Source organism: Bidens hawaiensis, unplaced genomic scaffold (genome assembly GCF_021521415.1).
Source record: "Bidens hawaiensis isolate Kalapana, Puna unplaced genomic scaffold, B.hawaiensis_p1.1 tig00006968_1, whole genome shotgun sequence".
In the NCBI taxonomy this organism is placed as follows: Eukaryota; Viridiplantae; Streptophyta; class Magnoliopsida; order Asterales; family Asteraceae; genus Bidens; species Bidens hawaiensis.
Genome location: NW_027491478.1, coordinates 367201 through 381813, shown reverse-complemented (window position 1 = coordinate 381813; position 14613 = coordinate 367201). Strand labels below are relative to the sequence as shown.

The 14613-nt window shown below is 34.8% G+C and overlaps 1 protein-coding gene across 1 annotated transcript; it reads left to right on the top strand.

The window, feature by feature from the left end:
• Positions 1-6850: 6850 nt before the first annotated feature.
• LOC143634047 (protein YIP4b-like) lies at positions 6851-14268 on the top strand. Its single transcript, XM_077102228.1, has 3 exons — positions 6851-7348; positions 10708-10782; positions 13922-14268. Exons 1-3 carry the CDS (start codon positions 6851-6853, stop codon positions 14180-14182), a joined length of 834 nt encoding a protein of 277 aa, XP_076958343.1. The 3' UTR covers positions 14183-14268.
• Positions 14269-14613: the final 345 nt, after the last annotated feature.

Below are 14613 nucleotides of genomic sequence, written 5' to 3'. Positions count from 1 at the left end.
GAACACGAATTAGAATCTGATGATCCAAAACTAGTGTATCTCTTATACCTAAGTTGTAACGAAACCTGTCTTTCATATCATAACTGTCGATAAAAATTCTCGATAAACATCTCCGCTCTCTTATCAACATCATCTTCTTCAGGAAAACTCGTAGTTCTTTGAACGTGAAAGCTTCTAGTCTTCTTTAACGATCGAGAAGAAGAACCCGAGTCACAAAACTCCATATTATCATTATCTTCATCATCATCTGAGGATGACACAATTGCGGTCAACCCTAATCGTTCATTAAAGCTCGGACGCCTATTACTGCCAACACTGAAGGCGGAGACAGGTTGCAACCGGTTTACATTGGAGTTTACGAAGAAAGTGACCTTGTTTACAGCGGTTTTTAAGGTTCTTAGTAAGTGCCATTTGTTGTTGTCTTGTGCCATTGTTTTGAGATGAGTTAGAGTAAGAGTTTAAGGTTGTAGGTTGATAATATATATATAATGGATATGAAGAAAGCGTGGGAGGAAAGGAAGAGTAGCAGGTAACGTGTACAACAAGAGACGCGGGTTAATGCATGTTGAAAACTTGTTTATAATAGTTACTATTAACTAAGCTAGCTACTAGAAAGACACAAGACAATGTGTTTTTTGTAAAGGAAAATGTAAAAATAATAACAATTTAAGGTTTATGTTTTGCTAAAAACACGATGTATTTCTGTCAAATAAATCAAAAACTAAAAGATTTTTTTAAAAAAAACAGAAGAAAATTCCATGATACGTAAATTACTAAAAGTTGAAAACCTCAACACCTTGGGGCCTAAGTTTTGGAAACAACGCGGCAACTAACATACAGCTAATTTGGCTAACGGAATGAAATCGTTTTGTAATACTTTTTTTTTTGAACGGCGACTTACGACAACCCACAACCGGTCAAGATGTGTTGTCTGAATCGGGCCCACAACTTGAACTCCGTATGGTGACGAAGCCACACCCCCAACCGGAGAAACCCGTCTCCTTAGCCGGCCAAAATGGCACCACAGCCTCGACAGTCGGTAAAACCGGGTCGGAATCAAGAATCGAACCTATGACACCCAAGTCTTTTATCCTCTTCCTGGCCAGTGGGGCAAGTCCCTCTAGTTGTTTTTTTAATACTTGATTATTTGATTATAATATATTACAAATCAGTTATTGTTGCTCATAATAAATCAATAACCATGTCTCTTGGTATTAGTTTAGAAATATATTTGTTAGACAAATTATGGTGGATGATTTTTCACTTCTATGCAACGTCGTTGCCATGTAGATGAAGAGACATTCAGTAACTAAATTATCAAACATAGATAATAGTTTAACTAATAACGTACATAAATATTATTTAAGATTAATATGAATAAAAAATTATTATATATCAGTGAATGTCAGAATGGTATTAGTTTGAAAATATTTAAGTTAATACCAAGAGGATATGAGTTTAAAACATTTAGAAAACATTTTAGTCTATGGCTCTTAAATCGTAGTGTTAAGATTTGTGTTGGGACTTTATCTTTTCTTATATTTTGTTTTGTTCGGGATTATCATATAAACTTTTTTTTTAAGAGTGTATATGTACTTTTATGGAGGTTGGTACTTGGTGTTACTTTTTATTACATGCTTGCTCTTCTATCGGTTGACACTAAAGTTTCCTCAATACTTCACTCTATTATTTCTACTAGCACTTTGTTAGGCTTATTGGGTTGCATTGATTATCTTAGCCACATCAACCTCTTTATACTATGAGAGCACCTGCAACAGGCTCTAAGTCCCAAAGTCTGAATACATGTGGCATCTTGTGGACTGTGCAAGGTAAAATGGAGTAGGGCTGTTTACGAACCGAGCGAGCCTCTCAGAGGCTCGTATTGAAACCGAGTGGCTCGGTTCGGTTCGAATATATGAAAACGAGCAGAAAAGTCTTGCTCGAACTCGCTTGGTTTACAACCGAGCGGCTCGGTTCTGCTTAGTTTTGCTCGTTCAGGATTTCATAAAAATGTTCTCCCGTCCTCCACTGATCCCATACCCAATCTGAAGACCTGTCATGACCAGAATAACGCCATCGTTGCTGCAATGACAACTGATATTAACCCATGACGGTTAGAGAGGATTACTCGAACCTGAAATGAATTTCAAACAAGAAGCCCCAACGTTCACAAGTGTCGATTTGAGGGATATGTGGAACCGAAGTTCCGGTAGCCCAATAAGCGTTCATAAGTGTCGTATCTTCCTCGTTCTGGTACTTGTTCAACGTTGAATTGAAACAATTTGTCTCCAATTAAGCAGAAGAAGTTTAAGGGCTTATGGAGATTGGAGAGTGGTAGCTGTAAAGGAGGGTGGGTGGGTGGGAAAACCTAGACCATATATGCAGGTTAAAACACATGTTACTCATTTAAGGGACTAAAACAAAATCTTTTTAAAAACAAAGGACTACATATGTAATGTTCATATAATTCATTTGAATCTAAATAAAATATAAATTATAAATTAATTATATGCAACATATATAATTATATATATAATAAATTAAAAATATTCGAACTGAACCGAATCGAGCGAACCTTTGCTCGTTGCTTGGCTCGTTTGCAAACCGAACCGAGCAGAGCGGCTCGTTTCAAATCGAGCGAAAATACGAGCGAGCAACTTCCGAGCAATTTTCGAGCGAGCGCCGAGCGACGAGCGGTTTGGATGACCCTAATGTGGAGATTGAGGTTTTGATGCAAGTTTGTATTTACAACCCTGCAAAGGACTTAAAAGTGGACCCCACTCAAGACAATGTGGAAATTTTAAATGCTTCTGTGCAACACAAACTGGAAAATTAAATTACAAACAATAATAATTAATAAATAGCTGAATGCATATTTTAACTTTCATAAAAATATTAAATATAACTTTATAAATTAACACACACTGCATACATTAAATGATTTATTTTTATGTTTAATATATGTTTCATTATTATGTTTAATAATGTATATTATTTCTTAGATGCTTTATTTTTAAATTTATATTCTTAAAATGTTTTTTAAAGTTATATTTTTTAATTGTTTAATGTATCATTTAAATATATATGAAACACAAAAACTGAATTTGTTATAAAACTAATTTAATTAAATATAAATTAATTGTAGAGGTATGTGATGATGTGGTGGTTTGTGAATGTTTGTTGTTGTGAAAAAAAGTGAAGGTTTTTAAGAAAAGTTTGAAATCTGATGTGGAAGTTTGTGAATATTTGTTGTTGAAAGTTTTTAAGAAAAGTTTGAAAACTGATGTGGCACTTATGTGGAAGTTTGTGAATATTTGTTGTTGTGGATGCTCTGAGAGAGAAAATGAGTAAAAAGAAAAAAAGTACCCCTTACTTAGGGGGAGTGGTTTCACTTTCATTACCCACCACATCCAATGGTGGTGTGTCATGTCATCAAGTCCAAATCCATCAAATGTGATGGAGTTTGTTAGGGGTGGTGGTGTGGTGTGGTGTGGTGTGATAGGGGTGTGTTTTTTAACCGTACCCGGATAACAAACCCGAACCGAAGCGATCTGAGACCCGAATCCACCCGAACAGATTAAAGTCCTAACCCGAATCCGAGATAAAATATTCAGGCCGGTATTTGGGTTGAAATACCAAAATTCAGGTTTACCCGAATAACCCGAAGTCTAACATCGATGCATGTATCCCTAATTTTTATAGGGTAGTTTACGGTGAAATAACAAAGTGACGTTATGTATTCTTGTTCGGTTGTTTTCAAGACTCCAATTAATATGTGATCTATCACATTGGATCCCAATGTATTAATTACCATAAAGCATGTTGAGAATATATCTTTAATTCAAAAACCTAAATAGTATAGTATTTAAGCCAATATATATTGAGCTTGTTTCTTCAATCTATACAAGTATTGATCCACAGGCTACAACACTTCATTCCGTCTAATGCATGCTTGTATGATAAATTTCATATTTTACGAAATAATATGTTATTGTTGAATATGGTTGTATGTTATGGTTTTATAACGGCTTGTAATATGTTTTTTTTATTATTTATGATATTGTTAAAGGTGGATAAATTTTTTAATTTGTTAAACCCGAAACCCGACCCGAGTATACCCGACCCATTTAACCCGAAACCAGAACAAACCAAACTTATTTGGGTCGGTTCTTGGGTCAGTTTGTTTTGAGTTCAAACCCGAACAACCCGAGCCGAACAACCGAAACCCGAATAAATAACCCCGAAGAACACCCCTTTGGTGTGATAGGATTTTTTTTGTTTTTTTGTAACTTAAAAAATAAAAACAATATTTTACTAGAATATAAAAAATAAAAACAATATTTTACTATAACATAAAAAATAAAAACAATATTTTACTAGAACATAATACAACTTAAAAATTAGAAATAAAAATAAAAGTTACAATAAACGTCTACTCCTCGTCGGAATCCGAAAATTCCAAACCTAAAGAACCTATAAGTTCAACTAGATCCCATCTCAACCGATGGTGAATATTTTCATCCCGCAAGTCTAATTGCACATCATCGGGAACGGGAACTTGAGTAGGAGGATCCGGTACCCAATCTAGAGAAATTGTATGTCCATCTTCTTTTATTAACATATTGTGTAATATGATGCACGCATACACGTAGCTAGAGATCGTGGGTTTTTTCATTACACAAACCGGTCGACTAAGCATGCACAATCTACCCTTTAAAACACCGAAAGCTCTCTCGACATCTTTTCTTGCTGATTCTTGCAACTTCTTGAACGTTTTTTCATTTTCCTCGACAGGAAATGAAAAGGCTTTCACAAAAAAAGACCTTTGCGGGTAGATACCATCGATAAGATAGTAGCCACGTCTGTAATATCTCCCGTTGACAAAATACGGACAGAAAGGTGCGGTACCATTTGTTACGCTTTGAAACAACGGTGATGTGTACAGAACAGTGATGTCGTTGTTTGAGCGGGGAACACCAAATAAGAATGCCAAAACCATAAATCATTTGACGCAACCGCTTCAAGTGAGCTAGTCGGTCGTTTGATATCACCCCTAACATAAGCCCCTCGAAACTCCCATGGACAATTCCTCCATTCGATATGTGTACAATCGATGCTACCGAGCATCCCTGGAAAATGCCATCTAGCGTCATGCGCGGCGTAAAGATGTGTAATGTCGTGTCTTGCTGGTTTTTGTAGAAACTCTTTGCCATACAATTTAATAATCGCGTTACAAAATAGATGTAGACATTCACGTGAAGTTCTCTCAGACATTTGTAAGTATTCATCGAATTGGTCGGGTGGGTTACCTGTTGCTAATTGACGAATAGCGGATGTGCATTTTTGAAGCGCCGTAAAACTTCATTTGCCCCTCGCGTCGTAAGATTCTTGAAACCATTCTTCGTTTGCTTCGACGTCGGCTACAATCTTTAAAAATAAAGATTTCGGCAAACGAAAGCGTTCCCTAAACGTCTCGTCATTGTATTTCCGCTCCTCCACAAAATAGTCGTTCATTAGCACTTCGTGGACATGTATACGATCACGATCCACCATTTTTTTCTTTGGACGGCTCGGGCCTTCAAGTTCGTTATATAACAACGGGAACCATTCGAGAATGTCATCGTCCGAAGACAAAGAGCTATCAGTGTCTAAGGGAACCAAGTTGTTCAGAAATTCCATATTTTTTTGTTGTGAATGAAGGGAAAGATTGAGAGTGTTTTGAGTTGGATTTGGTTTTGAGTTGGATTTAAATGGTTGTTTATGTTTTATTTATATTGGTTGATTTTTTTTATTTAAATCCCCCCCCTCCAACGGTCAAAACCCTCCCCTCCAACGTTCCAATTTTCTCGGAATTCCCCTCACTGCGTGATGGCCATCATGCACAAACCCCCCATCACGCTAGATGAGGGCACCGACGGCGGTGTGCTTGAGGCCATCACGTGTGATGGCACTCCACCACGCTCCACCCCGTCCCACCTTACGGATGAAATTGAATGACACTAGGTAACTAGACAAAAATGACAACTTATAGAAAACAGGTTGGACGAAAATGACAGAAGTAATCAAACACAAAGACGAAAATGATAGTTTAGTTTAAACTTTAAGTTTATCACTGACAACATAATTTAGGGCTGAGCATAGCCCGCGTAAGATCCACGAGACCCGAAAGACCAACTCGGATCATACCCAGTTATTTATAATAAGATCAGTTTTCGGGTCTTAAAAATACTATTAAACAGTTTTGGGTTAGATCTCACGGATTTAACCCATTTGCACAACTATAATTATCCCAAAATAAATATAACTTAAACGTTGATGCTAGCAGCAGAATAGACCTTAAATAGCCGAATTGTCTTGGGACGATTGGTGGGGTTTAGGATGTAAAGGTGATTGTTGAGTGGTTGTAACTTTTAAGGTGTATCTTAATTTGTTTTTGTTGTACTTTTGTTTCGTTTGTTGGCTGCTTCCTCTACTGTTGGTGATTGTTTTTCTGTGGCTGTTTGGCGTGTCTAGCTTCTTGTTAGTTTATTTAATAAAACACATTGTTCTTTGTAAAAAAAAAAACTAAATAATAAGTTAATAAAAAATAAAATGAAATTAAGCTATAATATTTTAACTCTTATGACGGTACAATTGATGTCAACTTAAACCCATTCATACCGTAAACTCTAGCCATCCTAAAAAATAATAATAAAGAAAAAAAATACAAACTTCCATTAATTGATACACCAGATCTATGAATAAAAAACACGCAACAGAGTAATCGGAATCCCACACCAGATCCACTGCCAAATCCCCACCGGAATATTCCTCCAATCCACCGGAATATCCCCCAAACCACCACCACAAAATGTCGTACAACAACAACAACGAACGTGACACCGTCCCCTTAAACCAATCCTCCCAATCCGACATCGACGAGATCGAAACCCTGATCCACTCTTCTCCGGCCACCGTCCCATCCATTCCGGCCACCATCCCCATCTCCTCCTCACCCTTCATCCCATCCAACCTCCCACCACCACCGACAAAACCCACCTCCGTACCCTCCGCCGTCGGACCACCGCCACCCTCCAACCGTAACTCCACCAGTCAACCACCACAACCACCAAACCAGTCAAATACCTTGACCGGGTTCGGGTCGCCTCCGAATACGTTGACGGAGCCGGTGTGGGATACGGTGAAACGAGATCTGTCAAGGATCGTGAGTAATTTGAAGCTGGTGGTGTTTCCGAACCCGTTTCGGGAGGATCCGGGTAAGGCGTTGAGAGATTGGGATCTGTGGGGTCCGTTTTTCTTTATTGTGTTTCTTGGGCTGGTTCTTTCGTGGTCGGCTTCCGTTAAGAAGGTCAGTTTTCGGGTTTCGGTTTTTAGGGAAAATGTAGATCTGGTATTTTAGTCGGTTAGGGATGGGAATGAGATCGGGTTTAAGTATTCCCAAACGCATACCTGATTATTAAATTCTGTCAAAAACCCATCTTAGATTAATAAGAAGGTGAGTTTTCAGTTATTTTCGGGTTTTTGGGTATTGTAAGTTGTTTTGGTTATGTTTTGTAGGTGTTTATAATCAGTCAATTGGATCATAATTGCAGTTAGTTGATGTACATTAGTGTAGGGATGGCAATGGGACGGGTTTAGGTATTCTCAAACGCATACCTGATTATTAAAGTCCGTCCCAAATCTGTCGGGTATTTATTGAGTTATTACCTGTCAGGGTTCGGTGATGCCGATCAGGTTTTCTATCAGCTACGGGTAAGAAGGTGGGTTTTCGGTTATTTTTTGGTTTTGGTTTGTTAGGAAAATGTAGACCTGGAATTGTAGGTGTTTATAATCGGATCGTAATTGTAGTTAGTTGATGATAAGGACATGGCAATGGGTCGGGTTTGGGACGGGTTTAGGTATTCACAAAACCATACCTGATTGTTAAAGTCGTCGGGTATTTATCGAGTAATTATCCGTCGGGTTTCGGGGATACTCATCTGGTTTTGGGTTTTTATCGGGTTTTGACAAAATTCCCGTTCCAAACCCTAATGGGGCGGGTATTACCTGTCTCAATTGTATCAGTTTTCGGGTTTCAGGTGTTGTTTCGGTTACGGTTTGTTAGGGAAAATGTGGATCTGGATTAGTGGAATTGTAGATGTTTATGATTGATTCTAATTGGATTGTAATTGATGGTTAGAGTGATGATTTGTGAATTGCATTGTGCCATTGTGCTTAGGGTTTGTTATATGATTTGTGCATTGCAGTCGTGATCTTATTTTACAGAGGTGTTTTCTTGACGTTGATCTTGGTATATTTGTGATTGATGTTTGTTTGATAGTAATAATAAGGGTGTGCATGAAACCGAAAAAACCAACCTGAATTAGAAACCAACGGTTTGGTCATGCTTTTTTAAATAAACAGAAATAGCAGTTTTGGTTCGGTTTTGTGTTTTGTGCATAACCGAAAAAACCTGTGGGTATAATTGGGATATATAAATGACCCGTGGAACCGAAAATGTGTAGGGCGAGACACCTCATCAAAAAGTAGGTGTTTATTATCACAATTATACTCTGGCTGAATGGGTATATCATATATGAGTTAAATTTTGTGATAGTGATCGTGGGAGTGTTCTTTAATCAAAAAGTTGGCGTATATTAAGAATATAGATAGATAGATATAGATTGACAACTTGAGGTTTTCGGTGATTGTAGGTTGTTATTTTGGTTATGATTTGTTAGGGTAAATGCAGATCTAGAATTGTAGATGTTTATGATTGATTCTAATTGGATTGTAATTGTAGTTAGTTAATGATTTAAGAGATGATTTGTAAATTCCATTGTGGAGTTAGGGGTGTAAACAAGCCGATGTGAGTCGTTTTCTTAAGCTCAGGCTCAGATCGTTTATAAATTTATTACATAATGTATATACGTTTTTAATTATTTTTGTATATTTGGAGAATAATCTTAAACGAGCTTAAGCTCGAATCAAGCTTGTGTAGCACCTTAAACGACGTTCAAAAGAGGTACAACCTAAAAATACACCAAGGCTCGTTCTCGACTAGCCTAAACTAGCTTGAGTTCGAGCTCGACAACTAATCGATCTTTGTTGAGGCTCGGGCTTGTCTCCGACCTGAAAAAAACTCGGCTCGTTATGAGCTTTTTTATCGATGCAATCTTGAGTAGCTAGCGAGTGGCTAGGCTCGTTTGCACCCCTAATTGTGCTAGAGCTTGTTATACCTTGTGAATTGTTTACTAAACAATTTGGTAACTGCATATGCATTCTAGCAGTTACTAGGTTATTTGGTCTTTCTTTGATCTTATTTTGCATAGATCTTGACATTGTGTAAATGATGTTTGTTTGATTATACATATATATTTTTTTTCTAGTGACATTTTCAGAGTGATCTTGATATATGCTTGTCTAAAATTTCATAATATTCTTGTTAATCCTGTTATCGATCGTAATTGTAGTTGATGACTGAAGTGATGATTTGTGACTTGGTGCTAAACATTGCATCAGAATGTGCTTGTTGATTTATATTACACAATCAAACGAATGTCATATGAATGTAGTTTTATATGGTCGTTATATGACTACACTTTATTACATGTGAATATGCAAAAAGGTCAAAGTTGTTGACTAAAGTATTCTTTTAACGACTCTAATATAATAAGTATTTGTTCAATTAAGACTTTTCAAGTAGCCGAATTATGAAATATAAGTTATTCAAACATTTAACTAAAACAATATGGTAACTGTGGATACATTGTAGCAGTCACTAGGTTACTTAGGCATCTATTTGATCTTATTTTACATAGATTTTGAGAATTGAGATATGTATGAATGATGATTGTTTGATTATTCATATATATTTTACTAGTGACATTTTTATAGTGATTTGTATGATTATCTGTTTGCAACTCGCGTCTCTGATTACTATATAAAATGATTATTTATTGTTTCATGATATTCTTGTTAGTCCTGCCATTGATAGGCCCTATGTTAAAATTTATCTCATTGTGCATCCTATAAGTTGCTTGGATATAATAATATGTATTCATCCACCTTGCTAGTATAACCACAGTTACTGCCATAAACAAAACTTCTATGACACTAGGATATGTGTTTGTTATATACACATTTGAGAAACCTGAAAATTATGGTACGAAACCACAAGTTTACTTCAAAAATAGTTAAAACACTCACATGTGTAGTCATATGTTGCTAGATAACACACGTTGTGCTTATGTTAATTGTATACGACTTTACACCCCAGCCCATGCATTTTGATCTTGGAGCATTTGTCTGTTGTTCTTGATAATTAGAATCGTGCACTTTGATCATGGTTTTTTGATGCTAAATTTTAAATCCGAGACTGTCGCAAAACAACCAGACTTGGGAACATGAAATTATTTATGTTGCTAATCGATGTTAAAACAGTGTAACATAAGTCCATTTACTTGAACGTTTACAGATTATAATTGATTTTAGTTTATAAGTCCGCTTGATCAGCTTATAATTAAACCTTACTTTCAAGAATTGACAAAATTGGTATGTTGTTGTTCTTAATCGTTGAAATGGTATTACAAAATCTAGGAGCAGGTATGTCAATACCTTTAAAAGCTTTGTGAAATCAGAACGTATTAGTACACTGTTTTTCTATTGAACATGCATGTTGTTGGCCTTTTCAACTTGTTGCTAATTTCTGTCACTGTTATCTTGCAGTCTGAAGTCTTTGCTGTTGCATTCGCACTACTTGCAACAGGTGCTGTCATTCTCACATTGAATGTTCTCCTCCTGGTAATCTACTCCGCTTCCTCTCTCTTTATGTGTGTTTGTGGGGAACCTGAAACGATCCTGAAATTTGCCATGGCTCACCCGACCTGTTTACTATCCTAGAAATCTATATCATTTTATTTTGCATACTAATACTCTAAAACTATTGTTTTTTAAAGTACAGATGCATATAAAATACTTGCTCTTAATCTATAAGGTCTGAACACTCAAATTTTTTTTTTTTATCTTTTGAGTTCTGATATAAGATAACCAATTAGATTAACTTATGAGATATGACAAAATTGTAAATCTCTACTATATATAAAGAGTGAGTGAAGGACCTCTTAAATTTTAAGAGGTCCAATTAATTATGCAATATGTACAATTCTAAATGCTTATATTTTTCAAAATTTAAGGGTATTTATGTCTTTACTCAACATTCACTAATTCACTAACCGTAGCTTTTCATTTAATTCAATAGTTACAATAATTACCCTTTTATAGTTACAATAATTACCCTTAAACTTTAGATATCATTTGTAATATCTAAGAATAGTTACACATCTAACCCTCATCTTTATCCAAAAACTTGACAAATTTATTTATGTTTTCGTTTCCGTCTATATCTTTAAATATATTATGTATTAAAAAAAACTGAACATACCATTATGACGTGCTAATTTTTGTCGACGTTTGGATATAAAAAATCTCCCAAACCAATATGTAGTTTATAATGTACAAGTTAATCAAGCATTAATGTACAAGTTAGATATGCAACTATAACCGAAAGACAAGGGTGGCGTTGATAGCCGAAAGACAAGGGCACATGCACCGATCAGCCGGTGTCCCGATGATTGAGTGCTATGTGCCTTATGTCCAAGGCTTGATGCAAAACTACTATCGAGCCGGGGGTCTCACCGGAAGCAGCCTCTCTATCCCTATGGGATAGAGGTAAGGCTGTCTACATCTTATCCTCCTCAGACCCTACCATAGCATTGCTATTGGTGGGATATACTGAGTACGATGATGATGATGATGATTAGATATGCAACTATAAACCTATAAATTTACATTCTCTAACTATAGTTACAATTACTACCCTTAAACTTTATATGACTTTTATAATATTTAGGAATTGTTGCATATTTTACCCATCATCTTTAGCCAATAATTTGACAAATTATATATTTATTTTTTCCCTCAATATCTTTAAATATATTATGTTTATAAAAGAACCAAAACCTATATTACGGTGTGCATGTTTTTTTAGACGTTTAGATATAAAAAAAATTTCAACACCAGTGTGTAAATTATAGTTTATAAGTTAATGAAGCATTAAAGTACAACTTAAATATGCATTATGAACCTGTAAAATGTTTAAACTCATAAAGATGCCCTCCGTTTGACTTTATCAAATTACAATTTACAAAACCAGTTTTCTCAATTATACAACTCAAATTACAAAATAAAAAGAAATAAATAAACTCCAATTAATATTATTTTGGATATGAGTTGTAATTCTTTTTGGTGAAATATACATTTATGGGTGTCCAAAAACTCCGCGGTTCGCCCAATGCTCAAAAAAAAAATCGCTCGAACATGTGGCTGAATTTTGGCTAGGCAAAAACTTGGCATTAAAAAAAGACACTATCAATAAAACTTTTGTAAAACATTAAATGATTAAGAAAACCACTGAATTTATAGACTATTATTATTATTAACGTATAATAATAAGGCTTATTGGGACCTACGCTGTCTTTTTCGCTTTTATTATGGGTGAAAGTAATTACTAAATTAATACTGTATATTGTTTTGTTAAAGTTTACAAAATCATTCTTATGTTAATAATATATGGAATACCGTAATTCAATGTAGTGACAAAAACAAATTTTCAAACTTTCAATGACATTGATAAAAAAATGTTATGGTTTCACCGATAACAAAGAGATAATTAAAACTATGGAACAATTTTATACAAAATACTATACTAAATCCGTTATTACTGATTGATATTAAAACATAATTAAAATTATATGAAAATAATATAATAAATATTTTATATTGCTTTCTGCTTTTCCTTTTTGCTGTTTTAGTCATGTTGGTTGTTTCGAGCTCGAGCTGAGCTAGCTCGACATGTATTTGAGCTTGGCTCGGCTCATTGACAACCCAACATACATGTATAAGTATAGGAAAACTTTTGTAATAAACTTAATATACTATTATAAGATTAACGTAATAAACTTAATATACTATTATAGGAAAACTTAATATCGAACCAATTCAAAAATTAACGTAATAAACTTTTGTAAAACATTAAACAATTAAGAAAACTATTATAAGTATAGGAAAACTGTTAATCTATAAAGGGAGACAAAAACGAATAATGTGAGAAGTATTTGTAACCTCGAAAGAAACCCCTAAAAAATTTCAAGAAAAGTATTAAAAAAATAATAACTCAAAATATAAATAAAAAACTATAAAAAAACCTAATATAACATAATGCCGAGAAAAATATAACACAATGTTGATTAAAATAAAACAATATTAAAAAATCAATAAAAGAGACACAATTAATGCCGAAAATAAATAAAAAACACAATGATATTTTTTTCAACATTTTTTTTGAGAATGAGGAAGACGGGAGGAACATTTTTTGGTTTGTTTTGTTTACTTTTTTCGCTTTTATTTAAATTTTGAGTGATGAGTTTTTTTATTATATTCTTTATTCTTTTTCTTTCTTTCTCTAATATTTATTATTTTTTAAGGGTTTTTTTTATGAGCACAAATCCTTTGCATCTTTCTCAATGTTATCTCCTTTGTGTAGAATAACTTGAACTTGTATGGATAAATACTATACACTATATCATGAGAGGATTGATAAACTAACATAAACAAGTATCAAATCGCAAATTCTTGCCACCGCATCATCGCGCGGGTTTTACACTAGTTTTAAAATATATACGGGTGAACCTATCAGGTCAAACCGACACAGACCGGAGTGTTTGCGGGTTCAACCCCAACCTGTTAATAGCACTTGAATATGTATGTATTTAGAAGTGATTATGGGTTATTTTAGATATGTGCTAAATACTGATTATGAGATAGAATAACCAGAATCAGTTAGATATATGCATCAAAAGATAATATGAAATGTTGTTTGCAGGGTGGTCATATAATCTTCTTCCAAAGTTTGAGTCTACTGGGATACTGTCTATTCCCGCTCGATGTGGGAGCCCTGATCTGCATGTTGAAGGACAATGTGGTGTTAAAGCTTGTGGTGGTGTGTGTGACGTTGGCTTGGAGCTCGTGGGCTGCGTATCCATTTATCAGCATGGCGGTTAACCCTAGAAGAAAAGCTCTTGCCCTCTATCCTGTTTTTCTCATGTATGTATCTGTTGGTTTCCTTATCATCGCCATCGATTAGTAGTATTCAGTAATCACGATGTGTTATACAAAATTCGTTTATAACCTTTTGATGAATAATTCGTAACATGATATATGTTTGATTTTGATATGGGTTCTTTGTGCTTGGTTCTGCTTCTAACTTGTAATGCTTGGAGGTTTGATATATGATTAGTATACTACATTAATTGGTTGTGCCCTTTTTCTAGAAACTTTTTTTGGTGAACAAATTTATTTTAACTTAATATGTATATATATTTTTTTAGTATTTTACAAAATGGTTTACATATTTATTTAATATTTATTGAACTACTGTAACAGATGATATCCAAGGTTAGATATATACAAACATAAGAAAGGGTGTTCAAGTTGAAGACTCGAAACTAAATTATCCTTTTTACAAGGACCTTCTCAACATTATGGTTAGATGATTAGGTGAGAATTTAAACCTGT